At 31.0% G+C, this 18,940-nt stretch overlaps 1 protein-coding gene across 1 annotated transcript; it reads left to right on the top strand.

Moving 5' to 3' along the window:
* The first annotated feature begins 9,850 nt into the window (after positions 1-9,850).
* LOC148619993 (ras-related protein Rap-2a-like) lies at positions 9,851-18,138 on the top strand. The gene is made up of 2 exons (XM_088576974.1): positions 9,851-10,011; positions 16,930-18,138. The coding sequence occupies exon 2, from the start codon at positions 17,185-17,187 to the stop codon at positions 17,908-17,910; it is 726 nt and encodes a 241-aa protein (XP_088433100.1). The 5' UTR covers positions 9,851-10,011; positions 16,930-17,184; the 3' UTR covers positions 17,911-18,138.
* The last annotated feature ends 802 nt before the right edge of the window (positions 18,139-18,940 follow it).

The raw sequence follows: 18,940 nt of genomic DNA, 5'->3' as shown, positions 1-18,940 counted from the left end.
TCATTTTTTTATAATTTCGAAGAAATTTATGTATATCTACACTATGATTTTGAAAATATTATTAAAAGATATCATTACGGTCATCCGTCAAGATGAAGGAGTAATCGAAACTACAGTACATCCTAAAAATGAATATCTGACAAGATATTTTTGTCACCTATAAAGAGACTGTCTATGTAAATACCAGGTAGTTCCTATGACACGGATGGCTCATGGAAAATTTTATCTCACGGCTTGTTTTAGTCCGATGTAATTTTTATATCATATTTATATCCTAAATTACATAGATTTATTTAAATCGATAATGGATTTCTCAGAAAATTATTTTAAAGTTCCCTAAGAAGGCAAATAAATTTTGCACAAAATGAAATAGGCATCTCCCGTTTTCAATGAATTTCAATGCTTTCTATGTAATTTATGTTTGTTTAATTGTTGCTGTTAATCAAAACCCAACATTCCACTTAGATAAAGGATGCGTTTGCGGTATGAAATGGATGATATTTTTCTAAAACAAAATCTGTCATGTGCCTGATTTTTCCTTAGACACCCTCTTAAGGTTTACAGCAGTTTAAACATAATTTTTAAACACATTATTGTTTGATTCCGTGAAAAAGGTGTTAAAATATGCAACTTAAAATAGCAAAGTCAAATGTACAGATGAGAGAGAGGAGTAAAACAATGCCAAATATACCAAAGTGACAACAAAATACGAGAACAATGTAGTTCTGAGTATAAATGCATCCATTAAACATTATCTGTGTTTGATTACTGTACTAGTTTGAAGGACGAGGGCCTCCTAAATAATACGGCTTAACATACTGGCGTCTCAACTCTGTATACTATGAACATCGTAACACAAAATAGAACTCATCCTCTACAATATTACAATATTACTCTTTAATAATTAGATATCTAATGTTTTAATTGTATCTAATCAACTAATTGATTGGTATTCAAAATTTGAAACTGATTAAAAATTAATTTCGTTTAATGTTTTATAACTTCGAACTCTTACGGTTCAAACAAAGTAGAAGAAAGCTCTGAAATTTTTGCTGATTAAAAGGTACGGAACTGATACATATGATACATAGTATATGATATGGAATGTTTCATATTACGCTTAAATACACCCTCTCAAACCACATAATATGGGTTTCTCAGGATTGCTATAAGCGTGTTACAATAAACAAAAGATTTAGTCTTTCCACGAGGAATGTAGTATAAATAACGAAACTGTCTTTTCTGTTGTATATCAAATGGTTACAGTTACAAATATGTAATTAACCAGTTAGGTGCAGTGTGGATAATAATCAATAAACTGTATTAACCAAACTCTATTTCGGTTATAGAACTTGTTCATTTAAGACACGTGATTTGGTTACTCAAGTTCAAAATAACTTTTAAGTAGCACTTTTTATAGAAACCAGACAGGAGGTGATTCATGCATGTCAAAAACCTACCGATTTCAGTTTTATTTCTTCTTCAGAAACTGTTATAGATCATTACCCAGTCCAGTTTTAGTTTTTTTTTATTGGGGGGGGCGGTTACGCTTTTGAAATAAAGTATATATAGAATGTACATGAAATTAGCAGTGATTGTTCTTGATTTGGTTGATTTTGGTGGGATGTTAAAGTGTAGATCTAAACACAGTAAGAACTATTGTCACATAAAAATATAGTATGTGTAGACCAAAAAGGCATCGTCTGATCTTTGTGTTTTTCTACACAATGAATCACCTTCCTATAGGTAGTGTCTCTATTTATAAGGACTGATACTTAGCTGAATTTCAAAAAGTGTCTGGTTTAGACAGATACTTGATTTTTTCAGCTTTATGTTAAGGCGGGTTTCCTCTGTAAATATCCAATTCTAGATTACCGTTCAAAGAGGAATAAATCATAAGGTCAAACTTTGGTTTACAAGTATCCGATGGAGCAGTGCAGCGAATAGAGTCGTCACATTCTTAGACGTTTGTAGAATATTGATTTGTTGTGACATGTATAGTTAATTTGATCCTCTATCCTACATAATTACACTTAGATGTGCTGTCCCGTATTATCATCCATCGTGTACTAAGTTACAGCCCTAGATTAATCTTACGAGGAGGAATGACCCGGCCAGTGAAAGCTATATTTTTATATAGCCTATCTGGCCGAGTGGTCTAGGGTGCTTGAATTAGTGCAGGTGGTGTTGTCATAGATGTCGCAGCGGTACGAGTATTATAACCATATTATAAACAGTTTTCATGTAGTTTTTACCTTTTACCTCTCTGCTATTTCGTTATGCTGGGTTTACATGCATTTCGAATATTGGTTTGTTTTGATTAATTTTCTGTAATTTATTTTTTTACTTTTTTATAACGACAAAATGCAATGGAGACTTTATAATGGCATGTATCTTACCGTATCCTTTTACAGGCGCATTGTTTACGCAGCTACACAGAGATCGACAAAAAATTTTGTTTAACATTGCGACGAATTGATCGTTTCATCACTCCAGGTTTACTTTAGTTTTTTAGCGCATTTGACGATTGCCTCATTATGAATGGTTCAATATACGTTCTTAAATTGTAATTTTTATTGGGTCACAAAGTCTAGGGTATTTTTTTCGTCATAGGGTTTCCGTCTTCCCTTTTTATGCACTACAATATTTCTATGTTTCTTTTGTTTTTTTGTTTTTTTTTTGTTTTTTGGGGGTTTTTTTTGTTAAAATAAAATCGTTAAAAACATAAATCAAATAGATTTCATTAATTCTGCCAAACGTACTTTAGCAAAAAAGTAGTTAATGATAAATTACGCAAGTCGTAACGATAAACAGGAAGCTCCAACTAAATAAGATATTCTGTCAGTTTTAAACCATTAAATAGTCAATAAATAAAGTTTGAAATGCACTGAGAACCAAAATATCTCACTTAACTCAATAAATTAAAACAAATGAAATGGTTTCTTGTCATAAATTTGTACGTAATAACCTCAAAAGACTAAGCTGGTCTTCATCTGAGATTTCTGGCTTCATAGTGGGTTCGCGTTTTATGTAACAACGTATTTGATTCTCAGCTAAAGAAGAAATAATCAACATTTAAGGTTTCACGCACCTGTCCAAAGTCAGAGGATGTAATTCATTAATGTGTCTTTGTGTCTTTATTTTATTTTTAGTTTGTTTTTTAAGATATTATCATCGTTCCGTTAACATGTATTTTTCACTTCGGAGCCTTTCAGAGCTTACTATAAAATATTTTACACTTGAACAAGACCTTATGGTAACCTCTAATGGTATTTTGTAAAGTTATACTCTGGTGCATGTGATTCAATTAACAATATATTTTCTGTTGAAAAGCCTTATTTAAGCACGCTATTATGTTGTTAATAGTTATGAATAATTCTGCGTACATTACCCGGTGGTATTTTAAAATTGGGACAAGCTGCAGGTTATCCTGTGCTATGACGGTTTCCTCGTCGTTCATTGAAAACCAATGAGTGCCCTTTGGCAGATATTTTCATCCCGGAGGGTGGTTGTTGCCTCTTTGATATAAACATTATACCTATTCTTGTTATAAAACGTATGCCAGCGTTATTTTTAGTGTATGTTTTCTCTCACTAGTTGCACAAAACTTCTAGAAAAGCAGAGTGCGCTTATCCTACCGGTGCACCTGGTCCATGCTCCCAGTTTTTAGTGGAGTCTGAGTTGCTCATTTACTTTGTTACTTTGTATGTATTATTTTAGTTACTTTATGTTCTTTGTTGTGTATGTCCGTTTTCTATGTCTGGTCGTTGTCCTTGGATTATATTCGTTTGATTTCCGCTATAATCTTGGTTCCCCTGATTACTCTTAGTCAATGGTACAGTAGTATTGCAATTTATGATGACTTGTTACCATAAAAATTACTCTGAATAGCTTAGAACAATAAATGATTCATAGACAAAGTAGAAAATCTAATCGAAATAAATAAAGATCACCCAATTACATAAGCAGAAATGTATGATACAATTATAGGTTTTATGGTTTAATTACGAAAGATATTAATATATTTCATTAGATAATTCACATTTTTTGTTTTTAATTTTTAATTTTATTTTTGTATTGTTTTTGTTTTCTTGTTTCCTTATTTTTCCACTTGTTAGTTATTTTTTGTATTTACTATTATTATTATTATTATGATTATTATTATCATCATTTATTCCCAAATGTTAAATGCGACCAAAAGAGGGGAAGGTTAATACTTTCATGAACAATAGAGTAGGTAGTTGTCATGGTGACGTAGTTAAATTCCATAACTTAAGACGTTTTGACTGGCTTCAGTGGTAAATATTTTGCAGAATCTGACAGTGGATGAAACTATTTATGAAAAAATCTCACTTTTGACACTATAACTGAAAAATTCAGAGCCTATAACTATGGTGTAATGTAAATTTTCTAAGATTATTTTGAATACTTTCAAAAAGGTACATCATCTAACTCTTAAACGCTTTATGCATGTCGTAATGGTTCATTTGAAAGAATCGAATGTTTTCAAATAAAAAATGAAAGAAAAATCACAAATATCTATCTCAATCAATAAAAAAGAAAGATAGTGAATTTTTAGCAATCATCATGCTTAATACTTGCTGAAATCAGCGTTTCCTTCTTTTTATTATTGTGTGATTAGTAGAAACATATGACAAAATTATTAACATTCTTTTGGATATTGGACATTCGGATTGAGTTTCAATCTTGAAGACGAAAATGTATTTGACAAACAATTGTATTAGAACAAAACCTGCATATTAAAATGATAGTTAAATAAAAGCTGATTATGTAATATATGTGACGTCAATTGACCGAGTGCAATTATAGAATGCTGTGTTTACCTTTTGAAATGATTCCTCGCATCTACAATTGAAACATAATTAGAAAATATTAGCAAATTATTTCTCTGATAATCTAGATCTCTCCGGTTGCAAAAGAGTAGTATTGATGTTGTAAAAATAATTTCTTCTTTGAAACAAATATAAAAAAATCCCCTTAAAAAGCATTACTTTTTGTGTAATTGTATGGTGTTTGTGAACATCAAAAGCAATATATCATTTACAGTCACGTTTTTATCAACTCAAAAGACTTTCTTACAGTTACAAATATAGAAAAAAAGATAAAAAAAAAATCTGTCTTTTTTTAAAGTACATGTATGTTTATAGTGCGAGTACAAAACTGTCAATTTATGACTTGACATTAAGTGTGACCTGAATTTGTCATTTGGAATTTGAAGTATTATAACGCTCATTTACCCGCGTAAACAATAATAGTACTCATTACTGTATGAGAAAAGAAATTTTAGGATACAAAGTCAGCTAAAAGACACTTACACAAGACAAAACCGAAATTTTGAAATGCAAATAAACATTTAAATACTATAACATTTATGAAGAAATATGTCAATCATGCAGCAAAAATTATTCATTTCAATACAATTTCAATAATTTAATGTGCCTGAAGTAATCTGTCTATTTTTTGTTTGTTTTATTGTTGTTGTTTTCTGGACATACTAGACATAAACGTGAACAACGTAGTCACCTTCAAAATGTCACTTCTTGACTACATGTATGAAAAAAATAATCGGAAAATAACTACTCAGTCGGTAATTCCAGATTTTCAACTGGTCTTTCAATTAATTAAAAATACGGCAAGATGTATTGGTTAACATGTTATACAACTATTTCTTCCATGTAATCATTTGTTATTTTGTGTTCTCTTCTATAACGTATTGAGTTTGGAGGTAGATTTTTTGTGAGGTAACATTTCACTTCATGTTGAAAGTATATCCAACCGATTGTATGTATTTTAAAGCAATTTTGGTGGGGGCACTGGTATTGAGAATCACAGCACAGAGTAATGGGAAATGGGGAGTTTGGACGTTGGGAATCGTGGTGAAAAAGATTAATTTGATCCTCTATCCTACATAATAACATCTAAATGAACTGTCCCGTATTACCACACATCGTGTACTAAGTTACAGCCCTAGATTAATCCTAGGAGGAGGAATGACTCGGCCAGCGAAAGCTATATTTTTATATAGCCTAGCTGGCCGAGTGGTCTAGGGCGCTGGACTTTGTGCAGGCGGTGTTGCCATAGATGTCACAGCGGTACGATTTCGAGTCCGGCGGAGGTAACGACAAAAATTTGTTTCGCAAATTTGACAGTTCTAACATCGTTGGGAAGTTTATAGACCTTTCTATACGTTTACATATCTTCCCAAATAATTTCAATCATTACAAGTTTATCAGATGTATACACAAACAAAAACAAAATTATCGATTTTTATGCAAATGGAAAAAAATGACCCACAAACAAGTATTTCCTTAACATTTACTTTCGCAGACAATACATATTTTATAACAAACCATGTATTAATTTGCCTACGCTTTTTATTTACAGTGAAACCTGTCAAAACCTAATGAATTGTGAACTTATAAAAATGTTTCAGTTTTGGCTGACACTCGGTTAACCAATGTTTAAGAAGGTAGACCTAGGGTAAGGGACACAACTCTTACAAATCGTAGACCCTAGGTAAACCTCCTTAAATACATTTAAGTACCGGTCCATATAAATATTCAGACACTGCCTATGGTAAAGTGATTCATGGTGTAGAAAAATCCATGGATCAGACGATACTTTTTTGGTTAACATATGCTTTTTTAAATGACAATTTTTTTTTCACTTTTACCTCCCGCCGAAATCAACCAAATCAAACCTAATCAGGAACGATAACTCTTGCAAAGTGCTAATTTCATGTACAATCTATACAAAATTTTATATCAAAAGCGCAAACATCTAAATGAAAAACTAAGACTGATTATGTGTACTATAACAGTTTCTAAACAAGAAATAAGACTACATTCGGTGGGTTTTTGACATGCATGAATCACTTCCTGTCTGATTTTAATACAGACTGCTACTTAAAACCAAATAAAGGGACTCGAAAAAGTTTATGGTTTAGACAGATTTTTTTTACTATTTTGGTTTTGTTAAGACAGGTGTTACTGTATCTATTTATATTTGAAATGTCAATGTTGTAAGAACATAGACAAATAAAGTATAAACCTTTTCAAAGCTCCTTAATCTATTGTAAAAATGAGTTTTATCGCAATATGAACATTTCAAATATTTCCCTGTTTTTTTGTTATCCTGTGTTTTATTCTAGAAGAAATCTTAGTGATGTGTTACACAAAACAAACATCAGAATATGCAAGTTGTTTCTTTTTTTGTTGTTTCCCACGTTTTTTTTTCTCGAAGTGTGTTAGAATAAATCCTAACTTGGTTTTGTTTCTTCGGTTATGTTGTTAACTATTTTAATCTGAATAAAAATTAACCTATTTTGAGAACAGTGAAATCTTGATAACCGAATCCCTTTTTGACATTAAAACAAATGTCAACGGACGTAAAGAGTGTTCAGGTTATTCAGGGTTAGGTTTAAATTTCACTGTATATAGTAAGTACACTTCCCTAATGTACTGTATTTTTACACTATTGTTCAAAATATTTTTTATATTTGAATTTATTGATAGTCTATTTATGCTAGTTAGTATTCTTAGTTCAGTCACTAAACAACACGTTCGTCATAAGTTTAATTTTTAGTTTTAAATATTTTTAGTTTTAGGCGTGTTAATAAACATACTTTTCTTTTGACAGTATTAGAAACAATTCTTTAGTGAATGTTGTCAGAATCCGTGGTCAGGACGCATTTGGTATGTTCCAGCAAACTGTCGTCAGAAAATGTGCATAGTGTTGATAATTGCCCCATAAGGAAAGTGTAGTTTTGTTTTGTTTTGTTTTTTTTTTTTATTTTAAACCAAAATACAAATGTAGTTAATATGTTTTCTCTTACCATGCAAGAAGAATTTAAATGCTGGCTATTTTACCATTTAAGGTTTATACCCACTTTCGTAGTATTTTGTTCATGGAAAATATCTATGAATTAATGCAATATTTTTGTCACTTAAATGGGTACGATTCTACAGTATTTGTGTAGGGAAAACTTTCTATTCTATGGTATATGGGGAGATAGGAAATGAGGGATTGGGATAGTGTATGGGGGATAAGGATTTTGAATGAAGATAATAGAGCAAATACTTTGTTTAGTATTCAGTGATATGAAAATGTATTAATTTACTCAACATTAACAGTTTAAATGTTAGAGATTTTAAATATATAAAATTTATTTTTATGATGTGCATATCTCGTAAAAATTCGCACTGTCCTTTTAACAAATGAAAGAAAAAGGGTATTGGAAACAAAAATAAGAATAAAATTTCAGCTAAAACCGTAAGCATTAAACACGCATCGAGGTGAGACTCGAAGTAATTATCTTTTTCCTTTTTTACAACAGCGATATATATATAGAGGTCGGGACCTTTCCATAGTAAAATTTCAAATATTTTAATTTCGAAAAAAAAATAGTTCACATATAATATGTGTCGAAGGCAGGAGAAAGTAGGAAATTTTTTACATTCTAATAATAAATTTCAAATCAACGAGAAACTTAAAATATGTATCGAAACTAGGCTCGCGGTATGGACCTTTCCCACATTTTAACAATAAAACTTAACAAAAAATAGTAAACTGAAATATGTATCAGGGCATCTTAACAATACATTTTTCACTAATAAAGAAACATAAAATATGTATCGATCGCACGCTCGAAGTGGGGATTTGTTCCACATTCTTGCAGTAATTTTTGTACTAAAAATTTTTAACAAATTATGTATCGAGGGTTAGTTTGGAGTAAGGGACCTTTTCTACATTGTAACAAAGAAATATCCGCCAAATATAGTAAATATGAAATATTTATCGAGGGCAGACACGAAGTAGGTATTTTTCCCTCATTTTAACAATAAAAATTCAACTAAAACCAGTACACATAGGAACCTATTTGTTCCATAATCGTTTACTTTGTTTTTACTTGAAAGTGCATTTCAATGCAAATATCGGACATTAAAAATGAAAGATGGCTAAGCTCCTTTCATCGTCAGTCAACAAATAGCAAAATTTGCAGAATTTCCTGGTAGAGTTGTTGAACAAATAAACTGTGTTTAATCCCATAATGCAAATCCAAAAATACGGCGCGTGTATAGTATATCAATTGCAAGTATTGGCAGTTAAACAAAATAATTCTTACGATGACTCACTGTCAAAACTGCACCATTAAAACTGTGATTGACCCAGAAATAGGAATTATATGTTCAAAAATACGAATGATTGTATAAACTACAATGCATTGTCTGATTTTAATTCAGTATCACAGATTTTTTAACATTTTGTCAACTTAATAAATATGTTACTGTGAATTGTAGAAATCCATTTTATTCAAATTTAAGTATAGGATGACATTTTTAGGATATAAGGTTGAATGGTGTTTTTTTTTTTTTTTTTTTTTTTTTTTTTTTTTGTTTTTTTTTTTTTTTTTTTTTTTCGTTTTTTTTTTTTCTATTTAATTCAATTCACATAATTACCAAGTTATTTGTCTTTGTTTTATTAAGTGTTTGGTTTTTTCCTGCAAGATTCCTACATAAACTAACAATCAATTTGGAAACGATAAATTGTCAAAGTTGACCATTCAATTTTCCTGGGCTTAAGAAACAGTCTGCCACTACAAACTGATGCTATATAATTATTCCCTGTCCAATTATTTCATCAAAGTCAATCAGGATGTATGAATATAACTCAGTAAGTCAAATGATCTTCGGATTGATCATAATTCAATGGAAAGCCATTACATCCTTATAAACATTAACACCACGAGATCGACAGCCTTGGCGTTATTCGCTTTTCTGACTTTTACTATATTCTTAATTATATGCCACTAGACATCCAATTGATTATTGGCTATATTTATGTTTTGTTCAGATGAACTTGGAGTAAACAAGAAAGGCGTTAGAAATGATATCAAATCATGATTAGATTATCTACAGCCTTCTCGGAGTGAAGAAGCTTTAAAGCTTGTGTTTCGACAAAACTTGAATTAGCAGCATGTATTGATTGCAGGTAAGTTTTCAGTATGCCATTAGTAAATTTTCTTCGTAAAGATTCTTCCAACTTCTGATATGTTCCTTTTAAACCGTTAATTTAAAAAAAAATGTTGTTTATTTTCTAATCGTATTTTTTTTACTAAACAAACAAAAAAACTAAATTGTATATGAAAAGAAAAATATACGTTTTACTTGTGAATTGAATTTGCTTTTGCTCAAATGTTGATAAGTCTGTTTCCTATATTTGTTGTTGAATTGTAATTCGGACAAATAATTCCCGTAACTATGAGAATGAATAATCCAGGTCGCTCGACGACTGGCTAAATATTGTTTACTTTACGAACAAGTGAAAATTTGGATAAACAATGTTTAGCGTTAAACAGAAAAAAAACTTCTTTGAGATTTGTAGTGTTTACGACTTCTCAAATATACTAAAATCATAGTTATTATCACTTTCAACATGAAACACATTGTTTTTTTTTATATAATAATGAAAATAGATAGATATTGTTTACCATTAAGAGGGAAAACAAAATTATGCGAAAAAAAAATGGTCCACATGGTTACTATTAAATAAGATGAAAAAACTAGGTGATAAAATAAACATTTATTAGTAGAATATCAGATAAACATTTTTCATTAGAATATTAGAAAAAAAACCATTTATTGCTATAAAAATGAATACAGTTTATCATTTTCAGATTGGATTACAATACTTACTGTAATGATAATGGAAACATGTATTAATCTATAATTGGATAAACATTGATAACTATTAAATAAGATAAACAATCTTAACAAGATAATTAGATAAATATTCATAACTGGAATATTGAATAAACATTTACAACTATAATATTAAAAAGCTTTGCGCGTTGCGATTTTACATTTTCACGAAAGTAACACCATCTTTTATGTTCAATCTATAGAGGAACTGTTTGCCTGATGAAATCGAGAATTCTTTTATCGAGAAATCCAAGTAAATAATCGTTTTTTGGAAGAAAAAATCAATACCTTAATTTTTTTTGAATGATAGGACCAGTGAAACATTTTAATGTACAATAATTCAAGCATACTTAATATAAAATCAGTTGGAAAGGGCTTGTTTTTGTGGCTGCTTCCCTAATTCCTGATAATTAGCAATATACGTTAGACGTTCTAACTAGGTTTAACATCTGTCAAAAAACAGGCGATACTGTCTCTCATCATCAATTATCAATGCAATGTAAAATCAGTTTTAGATAAATTAGTTAATTTACTTCCGAAACTAAACTTCACTTTTCTTCAATTTACCATTTTTAGAGTTTATCAGTCGATAATGATATAAGAAAACTGGATATATATGAAGATGAGAATTATAACTCTTGCAAAGTATAAATTTCATACACAATCTATATAATTTTTCGTCAAAAGAGCAGCAACCAAATGAAAAACTGGGACTGCTTATGTGATCAGTAACTGTTTCTGAACAAGTGGTTTCGATAGGTTTTTGACATGCATGAATCACCTTCTGTCTGATTTTGATGAAAATTCCGTATGATTGTTTAGAAAATATACTTGCATATACATGTTTTTCAAAAGACAACAATCCTAACACACAAAAAACACTAGTACATATACAGCATATATCGTAAGGTAACTAATTTATTCTTCTTTATGTCAGACCGCCTCCACGTGTCTCAGTACAGCATTTAAGGAGGTGTTGCACGTATTATACGCAGGTACCTTGTTCGTAAAGTTAAAGCCATTGTAAATTGTAAAGTGCATGTAAATGGTAACGTGCCAATTAACCTTGTAATCATTACAATAACATTTGACACATTTAACAACGGATGAACAAAATATGAATGTAATGTAGATTATAGTGATGGCAAAACACACAATCCGTATTACATTGACATAGGCAGCCTTCATTTGAGTACATATTTTAAATTCAGTAATTGTTTGTGTGCAGTTAATCAAGAAACTCGGTGTCAATTCTATACATTCTTATATTATTGTCAGCAATTATTACTGTGACGAGGTTGTAGTAATTCAATATCAAGACATTGCCTTTATTTACTAACTTGCTTGTTCATACCACGAAAGCATTTAACCACGATTTCGGTCTAAATATGTGAATAGAAATTCAATTCATTTTGGCATTAACGTCTGAATTTGTGATACTATATGAGTATACTGATTTTTTTATATAGACTGATAACACTGGGTAAAAATGGGAAAATAATTTAGTGTTTACATTAAATCGTGGGATTATTATAAAAATAAAAAACAGTTTCGTAAAGTTTTGATGCACAGCTAACTACAACTATCATAAAAATCATATATATGTAAGATGGATTCAATACTTTTTTGACAAGTATAAGATCGAGGGAATATATGGTACTAGACACTCTATGCTTCATTTAACATTGCTTCTGACACAGGCTCTGATAGGACAAGGATGCGTTGCCCATAGTTTAAGGAGGTAGACCTAGAGTAAGGGATACAACTCTTACAAATTATTGGAACGTTTGTATGCAGTATTCTACGTCTATCTCATGTAAGCATCAAAGTAAATTGAACTGATTTCAGTCTGTTACAAACGAAAGCTGAAATTAAATATGAAACAAATATATCACTGATTTCAAGAGTTATGTCCCTTATCCTAAGTCGACATGTCAAAAGCTTTACAGTCGTCACCATGACCTGATTCAACAATTTAAGGAGGTAGACCTATGTTGAACAGGCATAACTCTTACTTACTGCTAGTACGTTTATTAATTCGTTGGTACTCATTATATATAAATTTCTTGTAAGCATCTAAGTATCTTAGATAAACTGCATTCTGTTTTACTTGAATGCTTGAAAGGTTTTGATGAAATCGATAACATGCAATCATATCATTTATTGCAAGAGTAACTTTCTCTGACCCAAGTCTACATGTACCTCATTATGGCGTCTTTTTTTCGAATATTTCCAAATTTCAAAGATGTTTTAAGATGTATCTGACTTGACATTAAACGAACAGTACAGTTAGTGAAAGCGGGAACTGCTTACCCTTTCGAAGCGCCTAGATCACCTTTAATTATTTATTCTGTCTGTACTTTTTGGCTATGTTCTAATGTATTGAAATTTTCAATATGGCTGCGAAAACATCCCTTCCCCCCAAAAAATAAAAATAAAACTATACTTATTAATTTTTTTTAAGAGTTCTTTGCATTGCATCATTAAATTTATTAAGCCCCTTCTTTTGTAAAAGAACTACAGTTAACTACTGTGTACTGGTCGACAAAAGTCACGATACAACATTTAAACAAATAGAATCATTTTGCCTTTTTATAAAACTATGCCAAATAGATAAACTATCTATTTAAAGCGTTCCAATTGACAACGAAAGAAGGAAATTACATCTAAGACAGTTTCTGGACCAAAACTGGATGAATCAATGATTTCCAGAATTTTATTTTACGGAATAGAGTAGCAAAATTATCTAATTTTTCAGCGGATCTGAAATTCTGTTAATATGACGATCAGGTGTTCCTAGAGCGGTATTTTCAGCTATCAATGTACGGTTGTGCAAGCATAAAAAAGTACCTTGTGGTCGTGATGTTACGAAGTGTTAGGGCTTCATCATTTGGTGAGCCAGATTGCGGTAGACATGTCACCAGTCTTAATATTGTTTATCGTTTACTGTTTATCGTTCCACATTAAAATAATTTGCAACGTAAACGTACGTCAAACCACCTGAAACTATTTCTGATCCATTTTGGAATAACTATGACATCCAAATCTGCGTTTATGTTCCAAGATGGCAAATTGTTTACCTGTAACCCAAATATTGACGCTTAACAATTCAACCGCTTTATGAATTCACGCAAACGCGGTTTCCGGACGAAGAAGTAACATACCAATTTATATCAAATCGTTTTGGAACATATGTTAAAAAAATGATTTACAGATGTTTTTGGACTTGTTTACAGACGCCAACTTTTAAAGAAGCTGTGAATTGAATAATATAAAGTATATATAATATAATATAAATTTTTTGTATCGTTTCTTTTTTGTAGACCAGTACATGTGTAAATGCTTGATTTGTATATTGCATAACGGCCGTTGCTGGCTTTGATATCAGAATTGTTTTATTTGCTTAGTTCATAAATAAGAAACAAACAAAAATGTTCTTAACATACAGACATCAAATATAAATTTAAAAACAATCTTGTTTTGAAACAAAATGGACTGGGAGAAAGAATACATACGTATTTAGTCACTTATATATCTATGGTTTATAATGAGTAGAAGAATGCAAACAAACTCGTATCCCATCTTCATATCAAACTTACATTGATTTTAGATTATCAGATTTCAGTCCGAGTTAATGGGATACTGAGTTCAGATATAGAAATAAGACTGATGCTGTGGAAAAATTCAATATTGACATTAAATAAATCAAAGTCAGATCAAACAGAAAATGTACAAATGAACAAGGAAACAATGGATACTAAAAGAAAAGTGAAAAAGATTACATGGGATTCCAATATACAGTGAAACCTGTATTAACCAAATCATGATTGAACTTTAACCTGTTTAAGGAAGTAGACCTAGGGTAAGGGACATAACTTTTGCAATCAGTGATATGTTTGTATCATATTCAATTTAACGAAAACCTATCAAGCTTTCATTTGAAACAAAATGAAATCAGTCCAAGTTACTTTGGTGCTTACAAGGGACTGATGTAAATGATGAATGCAAGCGTTCCAATGATTTGTAAGAGTTGCTTCCCTTACCCTAGGACAGTTTGGTTTACTAAGGTTTTAAATACATCATTATCGGGGAACAGGGACTTACAAAATACCTGATTTAGACATTTTTTAGGATTATTCAGGATTTGGTTGAGACAGATTTTATATACCTTTCTCACAAGGTTCTGCTTTAGGTAGTCTTCATATGATATGCAAGACACAATTCACAACAAAAACTTAGAATAAACAATAAAACATTACTTATGCAAGACGCAGACAAAATGTATTCGGTTTGCAAAATCATCTTCAGTATTTGCTTTCAAGTGCATTTAAGAGACTTAAGCTGTGATAAGTATTACAGTCTGACATGTTTAAATTCAGAAATAATTTCGATGTTTTTATTATTGCCAACAAATACGAATTAATTTATAATGTAATAATAAAAAATAAATTATAATGTGAAAAGTTTTAACATAACTGAAATTGCGTTATTTCCTAAACGGACAAAGTCGCTAAAAATTAATGCACGCCATGATTTCTGAATGTATAGTACAATAGTCGCTTATATCCTAATATATCTTAAGTTACATTGCCACCTGCGGAAAATGTCCAATTATTATGCACAGAGTAATAAAAATTAACACAAATTAAACAAAAATCACAAAATACAAACATTACTAAACGTCTGTATGATCCTTATTAAAAAACATTTGTAAAGTCGTACTTTTGGTTCTTTGAAGTCGGTATTTGTATATAGTCTTAAAAATAACGTTTTCTGCCTTGAAGACAATAACCTTCATTTCATATCGAATCATAATGTTCAAGTCATGATAAAATTATCGTTAAAACCATATTTCACTGCATTCCGTTAGGCAACAACCTACATGAACAGCGTTTCGCATACATCTACAGTTCATTATAATTATTGGGCATTATTGAAACGGCAAATATATTTTATTCAATGTATTGAATCAGTCAGTCATGTTCATTTTTGTAATCACATCAATCATGTTTATTTTTATGATCATATCAAGTGTGTTGACATATGAAATCATCAATTGCGCTTCTTGTAATGTAGTTATTTGCGTTGCCTAATTTGTACTAAAATTTGTTGCGTTTTTATATTTACATAGATGTGGACAAAGTGTTAATGAGACAACCATCAAATATACTTTCAAGTAATAGAACAGATAAGGGCATTATCTTAACTTAAGCTTCAACACGGAGAATTGCATGATCCAATGTGTTGGTACAATCATTTACTTTTGCCTTTTCTAAGAGGTTTATCTGCATCGTTTTGTGTGGATTTCGAACGTACGTCAGACGCATGTTGAACTTTGGGCACATATAGTGTACAGTTCATAACAAACACCAAACTCTTTTTGACCCATATAAAATGTCATAAAATGTGAACAAAACAAGTTAAACTTACGTACGAAGATGTGAACTCGTACACGCCCACGCGCACACACACAAATGTGAAAATAAATAGGACAAGAAATTGCGATAAAACAAATACTACGACAGCAAAGTCCAGATACTAATGCAAGTAGAAGGAAATGTATGAATGAACATCTGATATAAAAAAAAAACATGTTCAGGATTTTAAAAATGCGCGAAAGTTGAGTAATCGCTGAGACGGCGAAAAAAATCCAATTTACAGTAGGACTTCATACTTTATCTAAATATCAAGCTTCTCCAAGGTGTTCATAGTCTCGTTTTAAAAATTCAGAGAGTGTAGCCATTTTTACCTAAACATGTGTTTGTTTTTTCATGCCATAACTATGCTAAAAGTTACCAAGACACAATCACAGCCTGAACTTCTTTTTCACTTGATGATGACTAGGAAAAAAATTAAAATAGATTGCCCGCTAAATTCTCGTTTCCTGTTTAATTATTCGCAACACTAATTAAATTTAGTGGTGATAAATAAGCTTAATGTATATTTAACATAGTATATTTACGTGTAAAAGCGGGAAATGGGAACTATTTAAAGGGGGAAATTTGAGAAAAACTATAAATTTCAGCTATGTGTATAAACACGCTCAGGATATGACTAAATGAGAGTTATGTGATAGTCAAAAGTTTGACGCACATCATATGATATGGCATTAATTGCTATTCTGATTATGTGATTCTACTGATAAGGCCTTGCTGAATTATTGCAGTTAGACGATATTATCATAATTAATCTTTTGTTTAATTTGCAGGCGTGCTTCATTGATAAAGATGGTCTTAAACGGTAAAAATTATTGACCAAGAATTTAAAGCCAGCACTTTGTATCTTGTTCTTTGAAGTAGGAAATTTTGTGCAAGTTTTTGTTTTCGTCAAAGTTTGGTTCAATAAAAAATAATATCAAAGAAGAAATCAGCCCATAACAAGTGAAAGCACAAAGACAAAAAATGTGTCCCTTTATTCAAACAAAATATTTCGTAACAATGTTATAACATATTTTGCATCTATAATGGCTGATGTAGACCAGCGCAATCGAGTCGTATTTCTTGGCGCCGGTGGAGTAGGGAAAAGTGCAATTATTCAACGATTTTTGTTTGACACTTTCACTGAAAGATATAAGGAGACGATAGAGGATCTCTTTGCGAGAGAGTATGATATAAATGGAACTAACTTCAAAGTAGATTTTCTAGACACTGCCGGTAACATTGCTTTCCCAGCAATGCGGCGTCTATCCATTGTAAATGCCCATGCATTTGTTCTTGTATACTCGATAACGAATGAACAAACGTTTGAAGAAGTGAAGCAATTGTGGGAACAAATTAAAGAAGTTCGTGATAAATACCACGAAATTCCCTGTGTAGTCGTTGGTAACCACTTGGATGAGGAGAATAATAGAAAAATTGAAAAATTCGATGCTTTGAATTGGACTTACAATGAAGATTTAGGAAGTGGTTTTATAGAAGTGTCTGCCAAGGATGGCATCGGTGTCCAAGATATATTTCGATTATTACACGAACAGGTGAAAAATCCAAGACCGAAACACGCCGACCGGTTTCTCCTACGAAGATTAAGTCATCGATCTCTTGAGTGTCCGGAACCGGAAACTCGTAGCGCAGAAGATCTACAAGCCAATGACAAATCAAAATTCTCGCGGAGCCGTAGTTTGATGAGAAGAGGCAGTAAACCTAAAATGAAAAAATCATCACGGCCAAAGGGTGACTGCGCCGTATCTTGACAGTAGTGCAAAAAACACTTGTGATCAAACATTTTTTGTTCGTTATTTGTTTATAAAAAGGCTACCAAATGTGCTTTTAAGAAAATAATTCTTTGGTGTTTTGTGAAGCCATGTGTTCAATGCTAATTATTTTTTTGTTCTTTACGCTTTATAGTGATATAGGGAAAACCTTTTCTATCTCTATCATATCGGAATCTTTTAAAGTTTGAGCGCAAATACCCCACCAATCTTGGAGCACTCCGTTCGACTTTTGGTGTATTTGGTCCGAGATCATTTGGGATTAAATCAAAAATGTTTCTTACAATAATACATTTTTTTTTAAATATGTAGAGAGATTATTGATTGAACGGAAAAGAAACGTTTAAAAGACTGAAAAACTAACCCAACTACATATTACGTAAACGCTTTCTTATTCTTTCCAAGCACTCCTTATCAAATCCGATAGCATGATCCGTGCATGTCAAAATCGATCAAATTCACTTTTTATTTCAAATTAAGAAACAATTATAAACTACATAACCTGTTTTATCTTTTTTTTTTATATTTTATTTCAATTGCCATAGTAAACAGAAATTAACATTCAGTTTTTTTTTTAAACAACCCATTTTCTTAGGAGATAAAAAATATGTAGAATATATTGTAGATTTCAAGATAACTCTGTAAATGACACTCATATACAATAGAATCTATTGGATTTTCAGGAGCATGCAGATTTGAATGAATAACTACATATTTCTAAATATAGACCCATAAAATAAGTTAATTACAAAAATAAAAATATGTAGCCTTTTTCGGGTGCATCACATTTTTCAGATTTTTCATGATTCTTACAAAGACAGCTACTTATTTAGACGTCATATGATTTGTCACATGACAATCGATATCGTTTTGCTTTGAATTGATTGATTTTATTGGGAGATGAATGTATGTTTTTTTTTCCAAATTACAGATCTAAATATGGTAAAGATATCGTTATGTATAACATATAAGAGCATATGTAGACATAGAAAGTGTTGCTTATTTGGTGGTT

The sequence above is a fragment of the Perna viridis genome, chromosome 4 (assembly GCF_037379345.1).
Source record: "Perna viridis isolate PV_CMFRI_1.1 ecotype Kerala chromosome 4, ASM3737934v1, whole genome shotgun sequence".
NCBI classification, from domain to species: Eukaryota; Metazoa; Mollusca; class Bivalvia; order Mytilida; family Mytilidae; genus Perna; species Perna viridis.
Note: the sequence above shows the minus strand (reverse complement) of the source record. Positions and strands in the feature narration are given on the sequence as shown.

What these genes read in the sequence shown, in the direction of transcription:
- LOC148619993 (XM_088576974.1), top strand. Translation starts at nt 17,185, where the DNA reads ATGGCTGATGTAGACCAGCGCAATCGAGTCGTATTTCTTGGCGCCGGT.